Source organism: Staurois parvus, unplaced genomic scaffold, assembly GCF_062004578.1.
Source record: "Staurois parvus isolate SC_StPar_1 unplaced genomic scaffold, SC_StPar_1.0 ptg001432l, whole genome shotgun sequence".
Classification (NCBI taxonomy): Eukaryota; Metazoa; Chordata; class Amphibia; order Anura; family Ranidae; genus Staurois; species Staurois parvus.
Genome location: NW_028319228.1, coordinates 6406901 through 6423453, shown reverse-complemented (window position 1 = coordinate 6423453; position 16553 = coordinate 6406901). Strand labels below are relative to the sequence as shown.

General features: G+C 40.8%; 1 protein-coding gene across 1 annotated transcript in view; it reads left to right on the top strand.

Moving 5' to 3' along the window:
- The window catches only part of CDC14B (cell division cycle 14B), a 149812-nt gene extending 148131 nt beyond the window's left edge, over window positions 1-1681 (top strand). Inside the window, 2 exon segments of the mRNA XM_089662147.1 lie at window positions 1439-1520; window positions 1522-1681. Of these exon segments, the coding sequence (XP_089518273.1) occupies window positions 1439-1520; window positions 1522-1566 (127 nt within the window). The 3' untranslated portion in view covers window positions 1567-1681.
- Window positions 1682-16553: the final 14872 nt, after the last annotated feature.

Here is a 16553-nt window from a genome sequence, read left to right as displayed (position 1 = left end):
TTCTAAACCATGGACGAAACAAGTGGTTTTCGAGCAGCTTGTAATATATTTTATTTTTCGGAAAAAAATATCTGTTGTGTTTTAGGAAACCATATAAAAACTGCAGTATGCATTATACTTTAGCCCTCATGCACACTTGACGTTTTTACAGCTGCTTCTTTTGACAGGTGTTTTTTTTTTTTTTTTTTTTTTTTTTTTCTTCAGTCAATAAACCCCCCATCATGTTATCCTATGTGTCCATGCACACACAGGCTGTAATCCAGCAGTTTTTGGCAGGAACCCCCCAAAACTAGAGTGTTTCTAGAGGAGTTTTTTAGCTGTAAAAATGCTCTAACGCTGGAAAACGTGGCAGCAAGCGGTAAACCTGGCATTTTTGGACTTTACATTTTATTTGGTCAAAAAAAAAAAAAATTTTTTTGTAAAAAAAAAAAAAAAAAAAACCACGCTAAAAACACAAAAGCAGAAAATGCCACTAATCGTGGTAAAGGGCGCTAAACGCTAATGCAAAAACACTGCAAGTCACGTTTTTAACATGACTTAACGCTGGTAACGTTAGCGGTGTAATCAAAATGTCCAGAGTGCATGAGGACTTATAGTTGCACTCCAGGCAAACTGCTAATGGTTCTACCTGCTAAAGGATTTGTATTTCTTCCATCCACTCTTGATATTTCCACAGCAAATCTAGGTGGATAGTGCATCCTTTTTCTGTTATGTTATGACTGTGGAAGAGAGACGGTAGTGTCCTCTTTACACCACTCAACCTTCTGATTGGACATTAAAAGAGCAGCAGCAGTCTGATGAGGTCATCTCCCTACACACTCTGTGCTTCTCTTATTAGCATGTTCCTTGTCAGTTCCTTTGCTTGCAGTATATCTAATGGCCTCTGGGTCCTGCCTGACCCTCTTCAGTCTGGGTGCTGCTGTATAGGGGATTGCAGGAGACTGTTATCAAGTTAAATTCAGATGTTCTATTTGCCTGGTGTTCAGCTTCAAATATTCAGTGCCAAAGTAGAAACGTCTAACTGTAATTTGTATGCATTTCCGCATAGTATGTTTTCCATTTAAAAGGGTTGTAAAACTATGTTCTAGTTTGTGGGATTTGAACTCTTTTTAGCAGCCTAGGGCCCCATATAGGATTCTAGATTGCTTGCTTAGAACATGTCAAATAGCAGCAGCATACATAGAATATATTGTGTGCTGTCAGTACCCTTTGACATGCTGGTTGCTTTTAATTTTCTAGTTTTGAAATTGTTGTGATTATTTTAGTTTTTGATTAAGCATTTTCTGTTTTTTGGGGGTGTGTGTTTTTTTTTTTTTTTTTTTTTTTTAATACCCGATATCCTCTATTAATCATTTTACTCCCTCCTTGAAATTTCTCATAACAATGAGGCTTTCGCTTGTTTCATTACTTGTTACCATTCTTTCTACTTTCCCCACAGTGTGATTCCTGAGCGGAAGAAAAGGATTGCTTTGCACCAAATGCGCTTAATGAAATTATGGTACTTGCCGGGCTCTGCTGCTCTTTTGCCTGCAATATGTGCTAGATCAGCTCTTTCAGCTTTCCTAAATCCGCTTGTCTGTGCCGCTCTTAAACTAATACCGCAATATTTGATTTGTACCAAGAAAATCATCAGTCTCTTGTTTTCTGCACTTATTTAGAGTGTTGTTAGTTTCTCACAAGTGTGTTGCTTGGTGTAGTTTTGTGTGTGTTTTTGTGTTTTTTGTTTTTTTTTTTTTTGTTTTTTGTTTTTTTTTTTTAACTTTTTAAATACTTTAATTTTGTAATTTCACCAAACATTTAGTCTTTTATACAGTTTTCTGTATGTTTGATGGTCATTGTTTTGGATTCTAATCCGCTGATATTTCACTTTTTAACAGCCACACTGTTCCACGTGCTCGGACAGTGCTACGATAAGATGAGCTGGAGCAGAAGAAGGTCTTTTAAAATGAAGAAGGAATAAATATCTTTGAAAGAAAACAGACTTCCCAAATTGTAGAATACAGAACCTCAGTTTGCCTTTATTAACCCTCCATGTAAAGGATCCACTGTTATACATCTGCTTTCTCACCAGCAGCCAGAGCTATCCATCTCTCTAGCCTATTGCTGTCTACGTGTCCAGTGCTTATTAGATACTCCAGCATGCAGTAGACCATTGCCAGCATGCATATAGCGATGGCAATCATATCAGTGTATTTCAGTGGGACCCGAGCACTTTGTTACCAGGTGTGTGGTGTTCATCTACGTGCTCAAAGGATTTGACATCATACTTCACATTCCATTGTCCTTTCATTTATTTTTCCTTATTTTAAAAGGAGACTTTTCACATTCTATTGTGTGTGCGTATGTATATACAGTACGCTACCCAGTTCGTTTGATCTCATGATACCAAAGGATGCTCTTTTTCTCCCCCCCCCCCCCCCCCCTTTTTTCTTTTTTTTTTTTTTCTTTTTTTTTTTTTTTTTTTTTTTTTTAAATGCGGAAGGTGGATGACGGCTGTTCCAGTGGTAACTGCTGGGGACCCATGTAATAACTGCATGTAACTGGAAATCTTTCAGCTAAATGTATTTAATTTGAAACGTCGGGACTTATTTGGACTAACCTTTTATCCAGATTTTTATACAGTCTGAAATATTTTTTTCCATTTTTTTTTTGTTCCTTTTTATTTGATAACTTTGTATGGCGTGCTAACTTAAAAAAAAAAAAATCACAGGTATGTTTTAACTAATTTTGTATATTTTTTTTTTTTTCTTTTTCTTTCAATGAAGGATCTTGTTTATGGTGCATGGTGTAACTAGTCCATATGCAAAGCAAGTGCAACCACTCACAGTCCCAATTTACTAGAACTAAGAGGACACTATAAGGATTGAAACTTGTTGACTAAGGCTGTACCCTTGACATTGAAGGCCAGAGATTTTATTTTTAACTTAAAACCAAGCATTCTGTTTTAATATAAAAAAAGAAAAGTAGACCATATATAGCTAGCAAAAATAAAAATTTTTACCCAAGTTGATTATACCATAACAAGCAGTTCTGTTAGTCATAAAGCTGTTCTCCGGGTAGAAATCTATTTATTTTTAAACCTGTGTTCTGTACGGTGCGCTTGGCTCCTTTTCTGTCTTAATCAAAAATGCTGAATGCAAACTCTGCTTGAGACAGTGTTTCCTATTAAGGAGACTATCCTATCTCTGTGCTGGGTGATCAGTCTCCTTTAAAGTGGTACTGAAGAAGAAAAAAATACATTTATGATCAGGCAGGACCTTTTATTGCAGAAGAAATTTCCTATGTCCCTTCTGCCAAAAAAACAAAAAAAAACAAATTTACACCAACACGGGAGCTTGTGGATGTTGCATCTTTAGAGCGCAAGTGAGTACTTGTGGACTTTAGTTCCACTTTAAGGTCCCCTGCTAGTTTGTGACATGCCTATATGATGTATGGTGTCCTGCAGACTCCTTATTCCTGCACTGCTGAAAGCCGGGTTATGGTCAAAAGCTAGGATTAATGCCCATCCCTGCAAAAAAGGTTTTATATTTAAAAATACTGTGTTTCCCCGAAAATAAGACTGTCATATTTTTTTTTTGCTAAAAAAAAAAAACACACTAGGTCTTATTTTCAGGGTAGATATTTTTTTTATTTTTTTTTAATGTCCAGGTGTGGACGGGGTGCAGAGGTGAACTGCAGGCAGTTATGGATGAGGGTTACTATGGACAGGGCCAGCTGATGACAGTTGTGAGCTTCAGTCAGGTGTTGCAGGGGTGAGCTGCAGACAGGGTGCAGGGGTGAGCTGCAGACAGGGTGCAGAAGTGAGCTTCGGGTCCTATCTTCCCACACAGGTCACCAGGCGCACTCACTCACCACTCCACCTCTTCCCCCTGGCCGGTGATCACCCCTGGGGCACTGGCTTCCATGCCTTATGGTGCAGAATGAGATGCCCCGCCCCACCTCTAAACACACTGCACCCTCAGATATCTGTTCCTTCCCTGTCCCACAGTGAGTACAGAGGTAGGGAGGTTCTGTAGGAGCGGATGGTGCTGTCACTTACAAGAGGGATTTTCACTTGGAAACACAAAAGCTGAGCTTCTGTGTTTATAGGAGACTGTAGATATTGGTGTACACAGGGCCAGTGGAACAGCTGATCACAACTAGGTCTTATTTTCGGGGCAGGTCTTATACTTCAGCAATTCCCAAAAACAGTACTAGGTCTTATTTTCAGGGTAGGTCTTCTACTACAGCAATTCCCAAAAACAGTACTAGGTCTTATTTTCAGGGTAGGTCTTCTACTACAGCAATTCCCAAAAATAGTACTAGGTCTTCTTTTCGGGGAAACAGGATAAACTCCAGGAATTACCTTACTTTGTACTGGTTTACCTTGATTTAAGTCCAATGAGGTGTATGCCACCTTGTGGACTTCTCTTTTATTGACAAGTGGCAGTTTTACTGAGTGCCTACTCGCTTATCCAATCACGGAACGTATTATATTCACAAAATACAAATCCTTCTGTGAATGGAAAGTGACAGAAGAGATGTACTGCTGCTTTGTGCCTCCAGAGCACACTTGGAGTGTATTGATAGCTTCCCCGCTGCTCTGTAGAAGTGCTAAATTCTAAATCTGCCTGAGCTGTCACAGGGATGGCTGTTTTTTTTCCTCTTGATGCTGTTCTAGCCTTGGGATTGCCCACTCAGAGCATGTACCCTCCTTCCAGTGTTCAGCCCTGTCATACATGGAAGTTTAAGATAATGTGATCAAGCTTTTACCTGAACCTTGCAAATGGTAAACCATACAACCTAATGGGGATCTAATTCACAGTAGGCTAATCAACAGTCAAGCACCCTGACAATCCAGGGAGCCCACCCCAGACAGTCCGGCACCTCCAAACCTGAATACACACAGTACATTACACACGCTGTTGTTTTTTTTGTTTTGTTTTTTTTTTTTAACTTTCTGGCCATAATAAGACAAACCTCATATAATACTCCAACAATCTGAAAAAGTGTAATTCATCTATCTTCATAGATTTCTTAAGATTGTTGATAAATATTTCTGTCCCAAGTGGCAGAGCGTCTACAACCCAGTGTGCAGGAGGGCCCATATTTCCACTGACCATTAAGCTGTATAACATGAATATTACACATTTCCATCCACACCAGAATGGAAGCTTTATCTTTTTCTTCTTTACTCAGAGAATGAATGCAAGCCTCGCTGTCAGTTTATTCATCAGTCTGATCCCCTCTCCATGTGATCAGAGGCTAAACCGAGCTCTTTTCCATTCTGTCATTGTGAGAAGCAGACAAAATCCCTGGTCTCCTGGGCCATAATTAGTGGGTAGAAGGCGAGCCCCTAGTCCTCTCCAAAAGCCCCTATCCCATTGGGGGGGGGGGGATTGGGGTGCTGTTCAGGCCAAAATGTATTCTGTTACATGTCTTTGCTAAAAACAAAACAATTAATCCTAGTACATGTAAATTGGTTTACGTGAAAGTTATAGCGTTTAAAAATGACGGTGTGTATATATACTGGAATTTTTTTTTTTTCTTTACTAGTAATGACAGCAATCAGCGACTTATATTGGGACTGCAGCGAGCATTCTGACACTGGAGGGAACTGATTTGGTGTCACTGACATGCCCGGTGACACCAGTACAGTGATCAGTGCTAATAAAAAGCATAGACACTGTACTAATGGCGCACTGGGCAGGAAGGGGTTAAGGTGGGGTGATCAAAGGGTTACCTATGCTGTTTCACAGAGTGCTGTGTGTTTTCCACTGTAAGCTCACTGCTTTGTATGGCTCTGCTGTGCAGAGCCATACAAAGCAGTGTGCGGGAGCCGATAGGGGAGAGATCTGTGCTGTTTATACACTGGTCTCTCCCCCTAGAGTAATTCTCGGAGATCGCCGGGTGCCGGCAGGGAATCACTGGCCGGGACTCTGACAGCCAAGGTCGCAAATGGTGGTATGGGTAGGGCACGCGCCCTTTACCCGGAACTGCAAAATCACATGTGTGTGTATATACGTGATTTTGAGCACCTGTACCTCTTTGTAGCAGTATTTCTGCTATAGGGTGGTGTGGAAACGGTTAAAATGACAACAGAAGGACTTTTAAAAACGTTTAGTAATGACAGTTTACAGATACTTAAAGATTTTTGCAGGTTTTTTTTTTTTTATTTTGTGCATACCTTATTTCTTTCTCTTCTCATTCCTCACACGATGATCCTTTTTATAAAGGATAGGTGAATCCATGTCCCTTTTACTTCCTGGAACTCTGAGGTCTCTTGGATCAAGTGACGGTAGCATGCTGGGAAGGCTATATCATCAGTGCCTTCCCCCTCAGATGATGTGCACAGTGAGGTCATGGGTACATCACCAGTGCCTCTCTCAACCAGAAAATGGAAAAACAGTAATTGGAAGTAACAACAAAACAACAAATGGAAGGCGATTTCATATCTGGGTGCAGAGCTGCGTGCCGTGACTAGGTTATATTCATACTGCTCCTTGCAAAAACATGGTAAAAACGCAAATGCATTTTTTAGTCATGTCATTTTTTTGCTGTGTTTTCCATTCATTTCATGGGGAGGTGCGTTTTTTCAAAGTCCTGCTTGCTGAATTTTTTGGTGCAGTAAAAAAAAAAAAAATCAACAGGCCCACAACTGACCAGTGTGAAGAGTTAAATAGGATTTAATGGTCAGTTTTTGTGTTAAAAAAGCAAAAGAAAAATGTATGAAGAAAAACAGATCTGCATGAAAGCAGCCTTAGTGGAAGGGGAAAAGGTTCTGTTTAAGGCCCTGTTCACATAGGATTCAGCCTGTTTTTGTTTATTTAAAAAATACCTTTACAATCACTTTAAAAGACTGACATGTTTTACTTACCTTCTCTGTGCAGTGGTTTTTCACAGAGCAGCCCCAATCATCCTCTTCTGGGGTCCCCTGCTGCAATTCCTGGTTTTGCCCCTCAGCAAGTGGCTTGCTATGGGGGCACTCGGCAATCAGGGGCACTTGAGTGAGCTCTGTGTGTCTGTATGTCAGGAACAAAAATGGTAGTACATCTCTGGAATATGCAAAGACCCAGCAAATACAAAAAAAAATAAAAAATCTGTTGATTTTGCCAGAATTGCACTCCACTCCTAAGTCCTGTCGTGGACGGACAACACAAAGCATATTTGTGGATTTGGTGGTGTCAGTTCTGCCCAGTTATTTTTTTGCTAGACTAACTCCAACCCTCCCCATGGCCTAGTCTCCACAGCATAGAGTGAAATTGTTCTGTGATGCAAGATAGGCCTAGGAGGGAAGTTCATAATCTGTATAGAAGGTTAGTGTAGATAAGGTAGAGATATAGATATATAGATATATATCTATCTCTGTGTTGCAGCTCCAATCCAATGATTGTGCACGAGATCAGCGGCTCTCCCTTCTCATTGGGCAGATTGATAGCAGCGCTATCAAGCAAATTGAATAATACAGGATATGCAAAAGAGCACATATTTTTTTTTTTTTTTTTCCTTTATTTTATTTACAGGGAAATTTGACATTTGCAGCAGCTTGGATTTTTGACATGCAGATTTTACTGAAGGTGACCTCCTCCTCCTGTATTTGCATTTATCATATGCCTGAATTGATGAGGTTAAGATAGAGCAGTTTTTCCATAGACTTGAATGGCCTAACCAATCCCTGTAGAAAGAAAAATCCCAAAGTACCCAGTTCAAAGGATCTTCCCCTGAAAAATAGCCAAAACATGGAATTTCTGGCTTACCAATGTAATTTTTGTATGTTTTTATTTTTGTGTTTAATTATGTTGAACTCCAGTAGCCCAAACAGAGAGGAGAAACTCAGGGATACAAAAGTGTATGAACAACTCAAATGTTTGTAATGACAAGAATAAATTATGTACAGTGTAATCTAAGAATGTGTTCTACATGGGCATTGTCTGAATGAAAATAGAAGCACCTTTTAATCTTTATCTACGTCCATAAAATACTGTCATTGTTTGTGTGCCTTTTTTATGTTTGTTCATCTGTCTTAATACATGGGAACCTGCTCTTCAAGCATCTTGATTTTTGGAAAATTGTATATTTGTAGCCATATTTTGTAAAGCTAACCAAGCTATTGAAAGGATATTTTGCAGAAGGTATTTTTATGAAAATGAGATGTAGAGTTACCTTGCTAAATAAATGTATTATATAAAAAATCCTGGGTTGCTTACATGCCTCTTTTTATACATAAACCAGAAAAATGTTTTTTCTTAATTGTGGTCTGTGTCCCCGCTGGAAAGAAATTTTATCTTTTTGTATCTAATGGTCATGGTCTCCAAAAGAGAAAGTGAGAGAAGAAATGTTTTGGCCATCTGCAGAAAAAAAAGGTACCGGAAAATCTTCCAATAGGGCCAGCTGTTCCAGAAACTAGGAAATTCCTCTCACGATGGGAGATTTCCTATTGTATTTCTGGGAAATGAAGCAAAGGGCATTTTCTGCATACAGACAGCACAAAAAGGGGAAAAAGTGTTTTTTGATTCTCTGTGCTATCCAAAACTTAATCGTTAAAACTTTTTTTTTTAACTAACAGGTGACCTCAGCCCATTCTCTAGTGTTTCTGAGGATGTTTACTCAGTATCCCTAGAAAGAAACCAGTGCTTTTAATCTGAAACCAAGGCACCCTTATTGTAGGGTAATCAATTATCTGCATCTTCCTCAGCTCCGTCAGGTAATGCTGAGGCATTCCGTGTCCACTCTGGACTTACGGTTTGTGCTTGGCTACTGGGTCATTCTGCCTTCAAAGGCTCTGTGTGCTCTGGCACCATCCCTTACAGAATTTGTGCTGGACCCTCCCGATAGCATAGTAAGTCAGCTCTGTGGTTCTCTTACTATCTCTGTCTCAAAGTCCCAACAGTCTAGCTCTTTTATAAAGGCACCGCAGTCTTCTGCGCTTGACTCAGATTTACAGGGGTTGTTTCAAACCTTTTTTTCTGCTCTTTGGGGGCCACTTCACACTACATGCGTTTTCAGTTGCTTTTTTTTTCTGTGTCCACAATGCACAGAAAGTAGGTTATATGGTAGTCAATGTCATAGTTTACATCAGTGCTTGCAGTTGTAGTGCGTTCTATGCAGAAAAAAAATGCAGCATGTTCTACTTTATTTTTCTGCAACTGGAACTGTACTGGAACACAGTGAAACGCACATGCTCCTATTTAAATTGAAGACAAAGAGGGGAAAAAAATGAACTGGAATGCATAAACTCATCTGGACTGCGTTTTTTATAGTGTGAACCGGCCCTAAGTCATTAAGAGCTCCTACAGCTGGAAATACCTCTCCAGTTTGCATAGAGGAATACTCCAGACCATACCCGATTGAAAGGTAATTTGTAAGTTGGTGGTCTATTACCCACCTTAACAGGAATACCACAAAACTGGTTGAAGGTATGCTCGCTTGTATTTCAAGATTCCACTTACAGGCAGTTAAAGTTCCTCCTTTTAAAGGATCAGTTCTTTAAAAAAAAAAAAAAAAAAACCCACACGCATCTTTTTTTAATGTGCTTTATTTGATTAACTTGTGTCTACAGAGCATTGTACCCACAATCAGCAGATCAGGGGTGGAATTTCAGGCTCCTACACCATTTTCCTCTAGCTTTGTGCCTGTATTCCCATGTATGCTTTTAGATACAAAGCTAGAGGAAGAATGAATGAACTACGAGCACTCGTAACAAACTAAAAGTATGTCTGCCACAGTAGCAGACAGTACTTGTAATTTTGGATGATGTGGCTGCTGTAGCCACACTGTTTTCAAAAAAAAGTATTCCACCCACTGTCACAAAGCAGGGAGCATGGAAGGCAGGTGCATAGGAGCATTTTACTTCTTAAATATGCACGTAATATGCTCCTAAACCTGAATTAATCTTTTAAATCCTGATTTCAATGGACTGGTCTTGCCATCTGAAAGAAGATAGTTGTGTTCAAAATAATAGCAGTCAGACATCACCAACCTGATCAATCACTGTTTTTGGTAGAAATGATATTTCTACATGGCAAATAATTTACTAGCAGGTGTAGTAGAGTAATAGAAATCCAACAGACCCAACAGTCATGACATGCATGCTGCTGATTCTGTGTAATTGAATCACTAATTGAGAGGGGCATGTTCAAAATAATAGCAGTGTGGAGTTCTATTAGTGAGGTCATTCATTCTTTGAAAAACAGGTGGCAATTATTGCCCTTAGGTGGAATACCTGTTCACAGGTGCCAGAAGTCGGTTGACTCCATGCAACACAGATGTACAGCAGTTCTCAGAAACAGTGCTTATACAACTACATATTAAGTGATTCAAAGGAAAGCAAAATCTTCAAACATTTTTCAGTTTATATAGTGAATGTTTGAGTTTGTAAAGAAGAATACAAACACTGCTATTTTTTTGAACAGTCTAATATTCATTTTTCTTCAATTTTTTTTTTTTTTTTTTTTTTTTAGAGGAACACAAATTTTGATATATTTTTCTTCATGTTCTGATTTGGAATAGAATGTGTAGTGTTCCCAATGCATTTGTGTGTATGGAAATAAAAGCTATTAGTGTGTCAAAAAGCGAATAAAGCTCAAAATCCTTCTGCTATTATTTTGAACACAACTGTACCTGTAAATCCTAGTAGCTTGTACATGCAATTGTCCATCGGCTGCTAAAGGAGTGTAGCCTCATATCACACTAGAAATCCTGGAGGTACCCTCTGCACACTGCTAATTACCCTTTCCAGCAAATGTTGCAATATGTGTGAACTAAAAATCCTTATTTTTATTGCAGTACATGTTTAAGCTGGCCAACTGCGTCAAAGTAATCCCTCTGTGGCCAGTCCTACTCTGCTCTGCCTACGCAAATGCTACTGTGGACACAATGCCAATCTGGGGCAAACAGACACAAAATGGAGGAGAGCTACAAGCTATTGGGATTTGAGCACAGATATATCTTGTTTCTGTTGCATAGCAGGCCAGTAGCCACCAGACCTAAACCTAGTAGCTCTCCCACACTTTTTCTCCTGCCTCACTGCAGAAGACCCAGGGAGGGGTCCACAGGTGCCTTGTCCTTTTTTTAAAGTGGTTGAAAAACTTTCTGTGCTGCAGGATGCCCCTCCATACTTACTTGAGCCCGATCCAATCTAGCAAAGTGCATGAGAGCAGTGGCTCCCACTGCTGTCAATCAAATGCTGTGCTGAGCCAGCAGGCGGGCGGGATCGAGCCACCTGCTCTGTGTCAATGGGCACAGGCTTGGGAGTGAGCCTGCATGGGTGGCCCCATGGAAAGTGGCTTTCCATGTGTGTACCCACCAAAGAGGAGGAACCTGAAGTGTTGGCGGGGGACCCCAGAGGAGGAGGATCTGGGCTGCTCTGTGCAATACCATTGCACAGAGCAGGTAAGTATATCATGTTTGTTATTTTAATGAAAAAATTTTATGGTTTAATGTCACTTAAAGCAATATTAAACCCAAAAGCAAACATTTTATTATATTGCAGTTCTTTTTTTAAGCTTGCTTTCTTCCATTTTCAACTGATGATACAGCCAGTAAGTTGTTAAAAGAACAAGCTTTCTTACAGGTGTATCAGTTTACAGTCATGAGGCAAGCCATTAAACATTGACTGGGGGTCCTACATTAAACATTCTTGTGCCCCCCCCCCCCTTCCTTTTTTGAGGTAAAGGTTTTATATACATAAAACTGCTGATTATAACGTGTGATTTGGGGCTTAGCTTGAGGTATCTAAATCTACGAGTACATCTAACACGCCCCTCACCCCAAATAGGTAATGCTGCCTCCTCCCCGCCAGAGGTGCTCCCTGTGCTCATTTATCCAGAGTGAGTGCACTCTTATACATGAGGTATGTTACTGGGTTGTAGCCTCCCTAGTGGTCTAATTATGTCCATATTTCTGTGCTCAAAGCGGTACCTTTTTTTGCATGCAAATATGTATTTTATTTTTTATTGTAGGCCTGTAATTTTTAGGAATAACTCACTGAAATCTGTCCGACCAAGAGTCTAGTAAACATCCCGGGTATGTTAAAATGTGAAACACAAAATCATAAATTATAATTTACCAAATAATCATAAAAAAATATTTAACATAATCAAACCAAAAACACTGAAATTTGAAATAGAGTGCCAAGTTCGCACATCACTGAGGAAAGTAGCAAAATCGTTTTCAGTGTTTGAATTTCCCCACAAATTATCACTCAATTCTGCAAGTGGTTCTGATTTACTATCACTGTTCTCTAGCTGGTCTAAAACCGCTTTTGACCTAAAGGGACGCTTTTTGGACGCCATGGACATTTCTCAGTTTCCAGGCAGAAAGAACAGAAAAAAAAATGCAGGCAGGACAAAGCACTAGGGACAAAAATGCAGGCAGGGCACAGGACAAAGCACTAGGGACAAAATGTATGTGAAATGGTTTGATACAGTAATGTTTTACTATGAATTTAGTGAATGTCACTTTTACAACTTTCAAATTTCCCGCCAGTTCTGTCCCCCCCGTACGTCCTGACATCGCAGCAAACGGAACCCAAAAGACATGCCGGCATCGGCCGGAGGACATTGCAGGGGGGACATCGCGGGAGCGCAGGACAAGGTAAGTGAAGAGATCCCGGAGCAGCGCTGCAAGGTATTCCCGAGTGTAGCTCGGGATTACCACTTGTGGTGCTGAAACTTTACCCCGAGCTACACTCGAATACCGCCAGGGAGGTTAATACCACTTTTAGTTACAGAGAGCACCTCCCTGGGACCTCCAACTGAATCCTTTGGTTTTCTCTACTTCATGGGATCCTGCTTTAGGTAGCAAACATCTTCAAGATACTGCTGTGTCTTGAACCCTGAGAACAGATGTGAATAGTTCCTGTATCAGGAAAAGTAGCCAGGTCCCTGCGCTGAGCATTAGCCTCACCAATATCTATCTTCAGGGCCATTCCCCAGACACCAATTTCCCACACAGTGTCTTTTGCACAGTGGTTGAGAGGTCCATGCTTTTTACATGTGCATTAGATCCTGTACAGCAGCCCAAGCTAATTGGAGGGTATTGTGATGTCTCCTCAGATGATTGGCACGCACAGCACACTCATCTCCTGCAGCAGGTATTCCCAAATTGGGCATGGGGAATACATAACCCACTTCAGGGGGTTTGTGCACCTTAGGTTAGGTCCTCCTTTCCTAGGTAGATTTGCAACCTCTTGAGGAAGGGCTTCCAGTTTCTTCCATTGTTTTAGCTTTCAACCAGGTGTTTGCAACAGCATCACCAAGCCCTATGGCTAGATACCAGTGAGAGGCAGCACTGCTCTTTAGCTGAGTTCCTCTAGTTTATTTCTTGCATACCAAAGAAGTTATTTTCAGTTATCCTTCGCTTGTCTGGCACTAGAGTCTTTATCCCTTGCCTGCCTCTTCAGTCATATGGATCCCAAGGGATCAAGTAGTCTCACTACACAGTTTGCTGGCTGTTGTTAGTTATTCAGAGTTCTTCTTGATCAGCCTCACTTACCCAAATAAAACTAGCTGGTGAGACAAGCTTGCAGACATAGTGCTCTCATCCTTTGATTCTAGGGGATTAGGCATGTACAGGGCTAGGGTCTTACTATTTGGACCAAGGCCTCCTTTTTACCATGACCCTTTTTTGGTTCAAGGGGTTTTGACCCATTTTTCTGTTGGCCACATCAGGATGTAGGGTCTTTTATTCAGGAATGAATATTTTTTTAGAGGCAGTGGGGTTCCTGGTCTTGAGTACCAGGTACCTTTTTTTTTTTTTTTTTTTTTTTTTTTTTATATATATGTTTTTCTTTTGGTTAACTGCTCCCCTCTTCAGGCCAGAAGCTCAACTTCATCAATTCTCAGATTTGTTTCTTTAGTTAGAATTGGGGGACTGCTTGTAGCCCAAGGGATCTTTTGCGAAAGTTGTTACTGGTGCCTGCCCTTCTCACTAAACATCCTGAAAGTATCGGAAATCCTCTCCCCTCAATAGCAAAAAAATATATATTTTTGTACTCCCTGCAAAATCCTTTTTTGAACTCCCATTGAGGTATACAGATCCCATCCCACTATTTGTGCTCATGCTCTTAGTACTGCGTTGCAAAAAAAAAAAAAAAAAAAAAGAAATTCTGCACACTAAAGCCATGTGGGGAATAAGAGGGATTATTCTGTGCTAGACCACACTTTTAGACCACATTGCTAGCAATCAGTCCTCTTGGAGGCAGTATCTGTAAACCAACAGTTCAGAATTCTTGTATCTATACTACATACAAAAACCCAAAAATTTTCTGACCCATTGAGGGACAGGACACAGTAAATCAGATGTGGTCAGGACATCTGATGAATATGACATACTGAATGAGGGTGAGCCTCCTACTACATAGGGGAACCTGCCAACATGACCAGTGAGAACACACCATCAAACTGATGCTAACGATAGAAAAAGGCACCTTCACAGGTGAATGACTCCATATGGAAAGGAACAAAACCTTATTCCAACCAAATATGTTGAATAAAACATATTAGCCCCATGTAATGTTAAGGCGAACGCAATGACAGGGTCAATAAGGAATAGGGGCCTGACCTCTAGAAGAAACAGATCCTGAGAAGGAGGTCTTGGTTGCGTTTAACGAACTGGCTGGTCTTTCTTGCCAACATTTTACAGTATATCCCACCCACTAGGCTTACCTCTCCTCTTGCAATAGAAAATTGGCTGACAGTAACGCTTATGTACCTTCTACTCTTGGGATATTCTGTTCAAATATATTTAGATTAGCTATGGAATAACAATAAAGTATGCTTATGAAACTGAAATAAGTCTTCAGTACAGGGGGGGGAAAAAAAAAGTTCCATTTGGTGGTGCTGGCTACGCACCATACACTCGCATTCAGATTAAGAAAAGTGTTACAAATAAAAGACGCTAACTTTTGACAAATTTCTCTGGCTTTTGTGTTATCCCTTTCAGGTTTTTCCTCCCTTGCCTCAATTGCTGTCTGCATTTTCCTCCCTCAACCTTATCCCAATCATTTATTGTCCTGTTTTGCTCTTCTCTATTCTAACATCAAAAAGACTGGGGCTGGCTTCTTAGATATTTTGCTAGGAAAGGAACTGAACTGTTGTCAGTCAAATTTACAGCATGCTGAAATCCACGTGCTGCCAAAGAACTATCAGGTTGTTAAATCTCTGTCAAGGTAGACAAATCATCTGTGTATTCCTACCTCAAGGGCCATTTAATCAGATTATGCACAAAAACGTGAAAAAAAAAAAAATCTGAAAACCTTTTATTACATCTGTCTAATTCAGGCTAAATTCATTTCATATATCTCTTTAGTTAAAGAAAATAGTCATAGGTGGATAAAGGTACAAAAAAAAGGAAAAAAAAAAAAAGTATATTGCGGATCCATTACATCCATGGTCAGGCCACACGGGTGATCCTCTGGCAAATCCAAGACCCCACTTTTTCTTAGTCTGGGTTCACTTTCTGGTGTGGTGCTTCAGTAAAGCTTATACCATCAGTCAGTCAGCTTAGGTGCCCGCATACCCAGCTATAAGGTAAACAGGAGATAGCTGGGATGACAAATGGCATTGATAGGGTAGTCTGTTAGAATGGAATGACAACTGGCAGGGCTAAGGAGGTGATCAGTATAAAATGACAGCTGGCAGAGAGTAAGGAAGCAACTAGTTTGGAATGACAATTTGCACTGTTAAAGGAGGTAATCTGCTTAGAGATATTACAGCCATGGGGCGGGGCCTAGAGCGACATGGTGTAGAGTGGATGGACTGGGACCTCTGCTTGAGAATTATCCTGTGCTATTAATCCTGGGGCCTCTTCTCTAACTTTTCACCCACCGTGCCCTTACTGATGACCCTCACCTGCTATCCAGCTATGTCACCACCAAAAAAATCCGCTGGAGCAGCTGCAAAGCTGGCTAGATTCTGACATGAAGAGAGGGACATGCTGGGGGGAAGATGGCACTGTCTCTCCTGCAGAACCTGACCGAGCTGGTGAGGATAATGTGAAGGTCCTGGAGTCAATCTTCACCTGCCAGAGTACTTTAACCACCAAGATTGAAGAGGTAAAAGGTCCACATCATCCATCAGGGCTTTGAAAAACTGTGGAAGCCCCTGTTACAAGTCACCACTGAACAGCTACAACACCAGCTGCACTCCATCCTGCAGTAGCAAGATGATATGGACAACAGGCTCTGTTGCAGCAATCTTAGATTCATGGGCTTCCTGAGGGTGTGGAAGGTTCCAACCCCCCCCTTTCTTAATGGAGTACCAGCTTACCACCACCTACAGCAGAGCAGCTTTCTGCCATGTTCCTGGTACAGCGGGTGCATCTCTTGGGTGCAAGACCTCCACCTAGCGGGGCTCCCCTGCATACATTCATTGCCAAATTTCTCAGTTATAGGGATCGAGACACCATCCTATGGCTCACTCAGGAGAAGGGTAACATCCCCTTTAAAAATGTAAAAATAGTGGTGGTAGCAGATTTCCCTGTGGAGGTACAGTGAAGCTGAGCTCAATTCGCTGAGGCCCGAGAGACAGCTCTGGATCCATCACCTGACCTACACCATGTTCTATCTGGCCAGA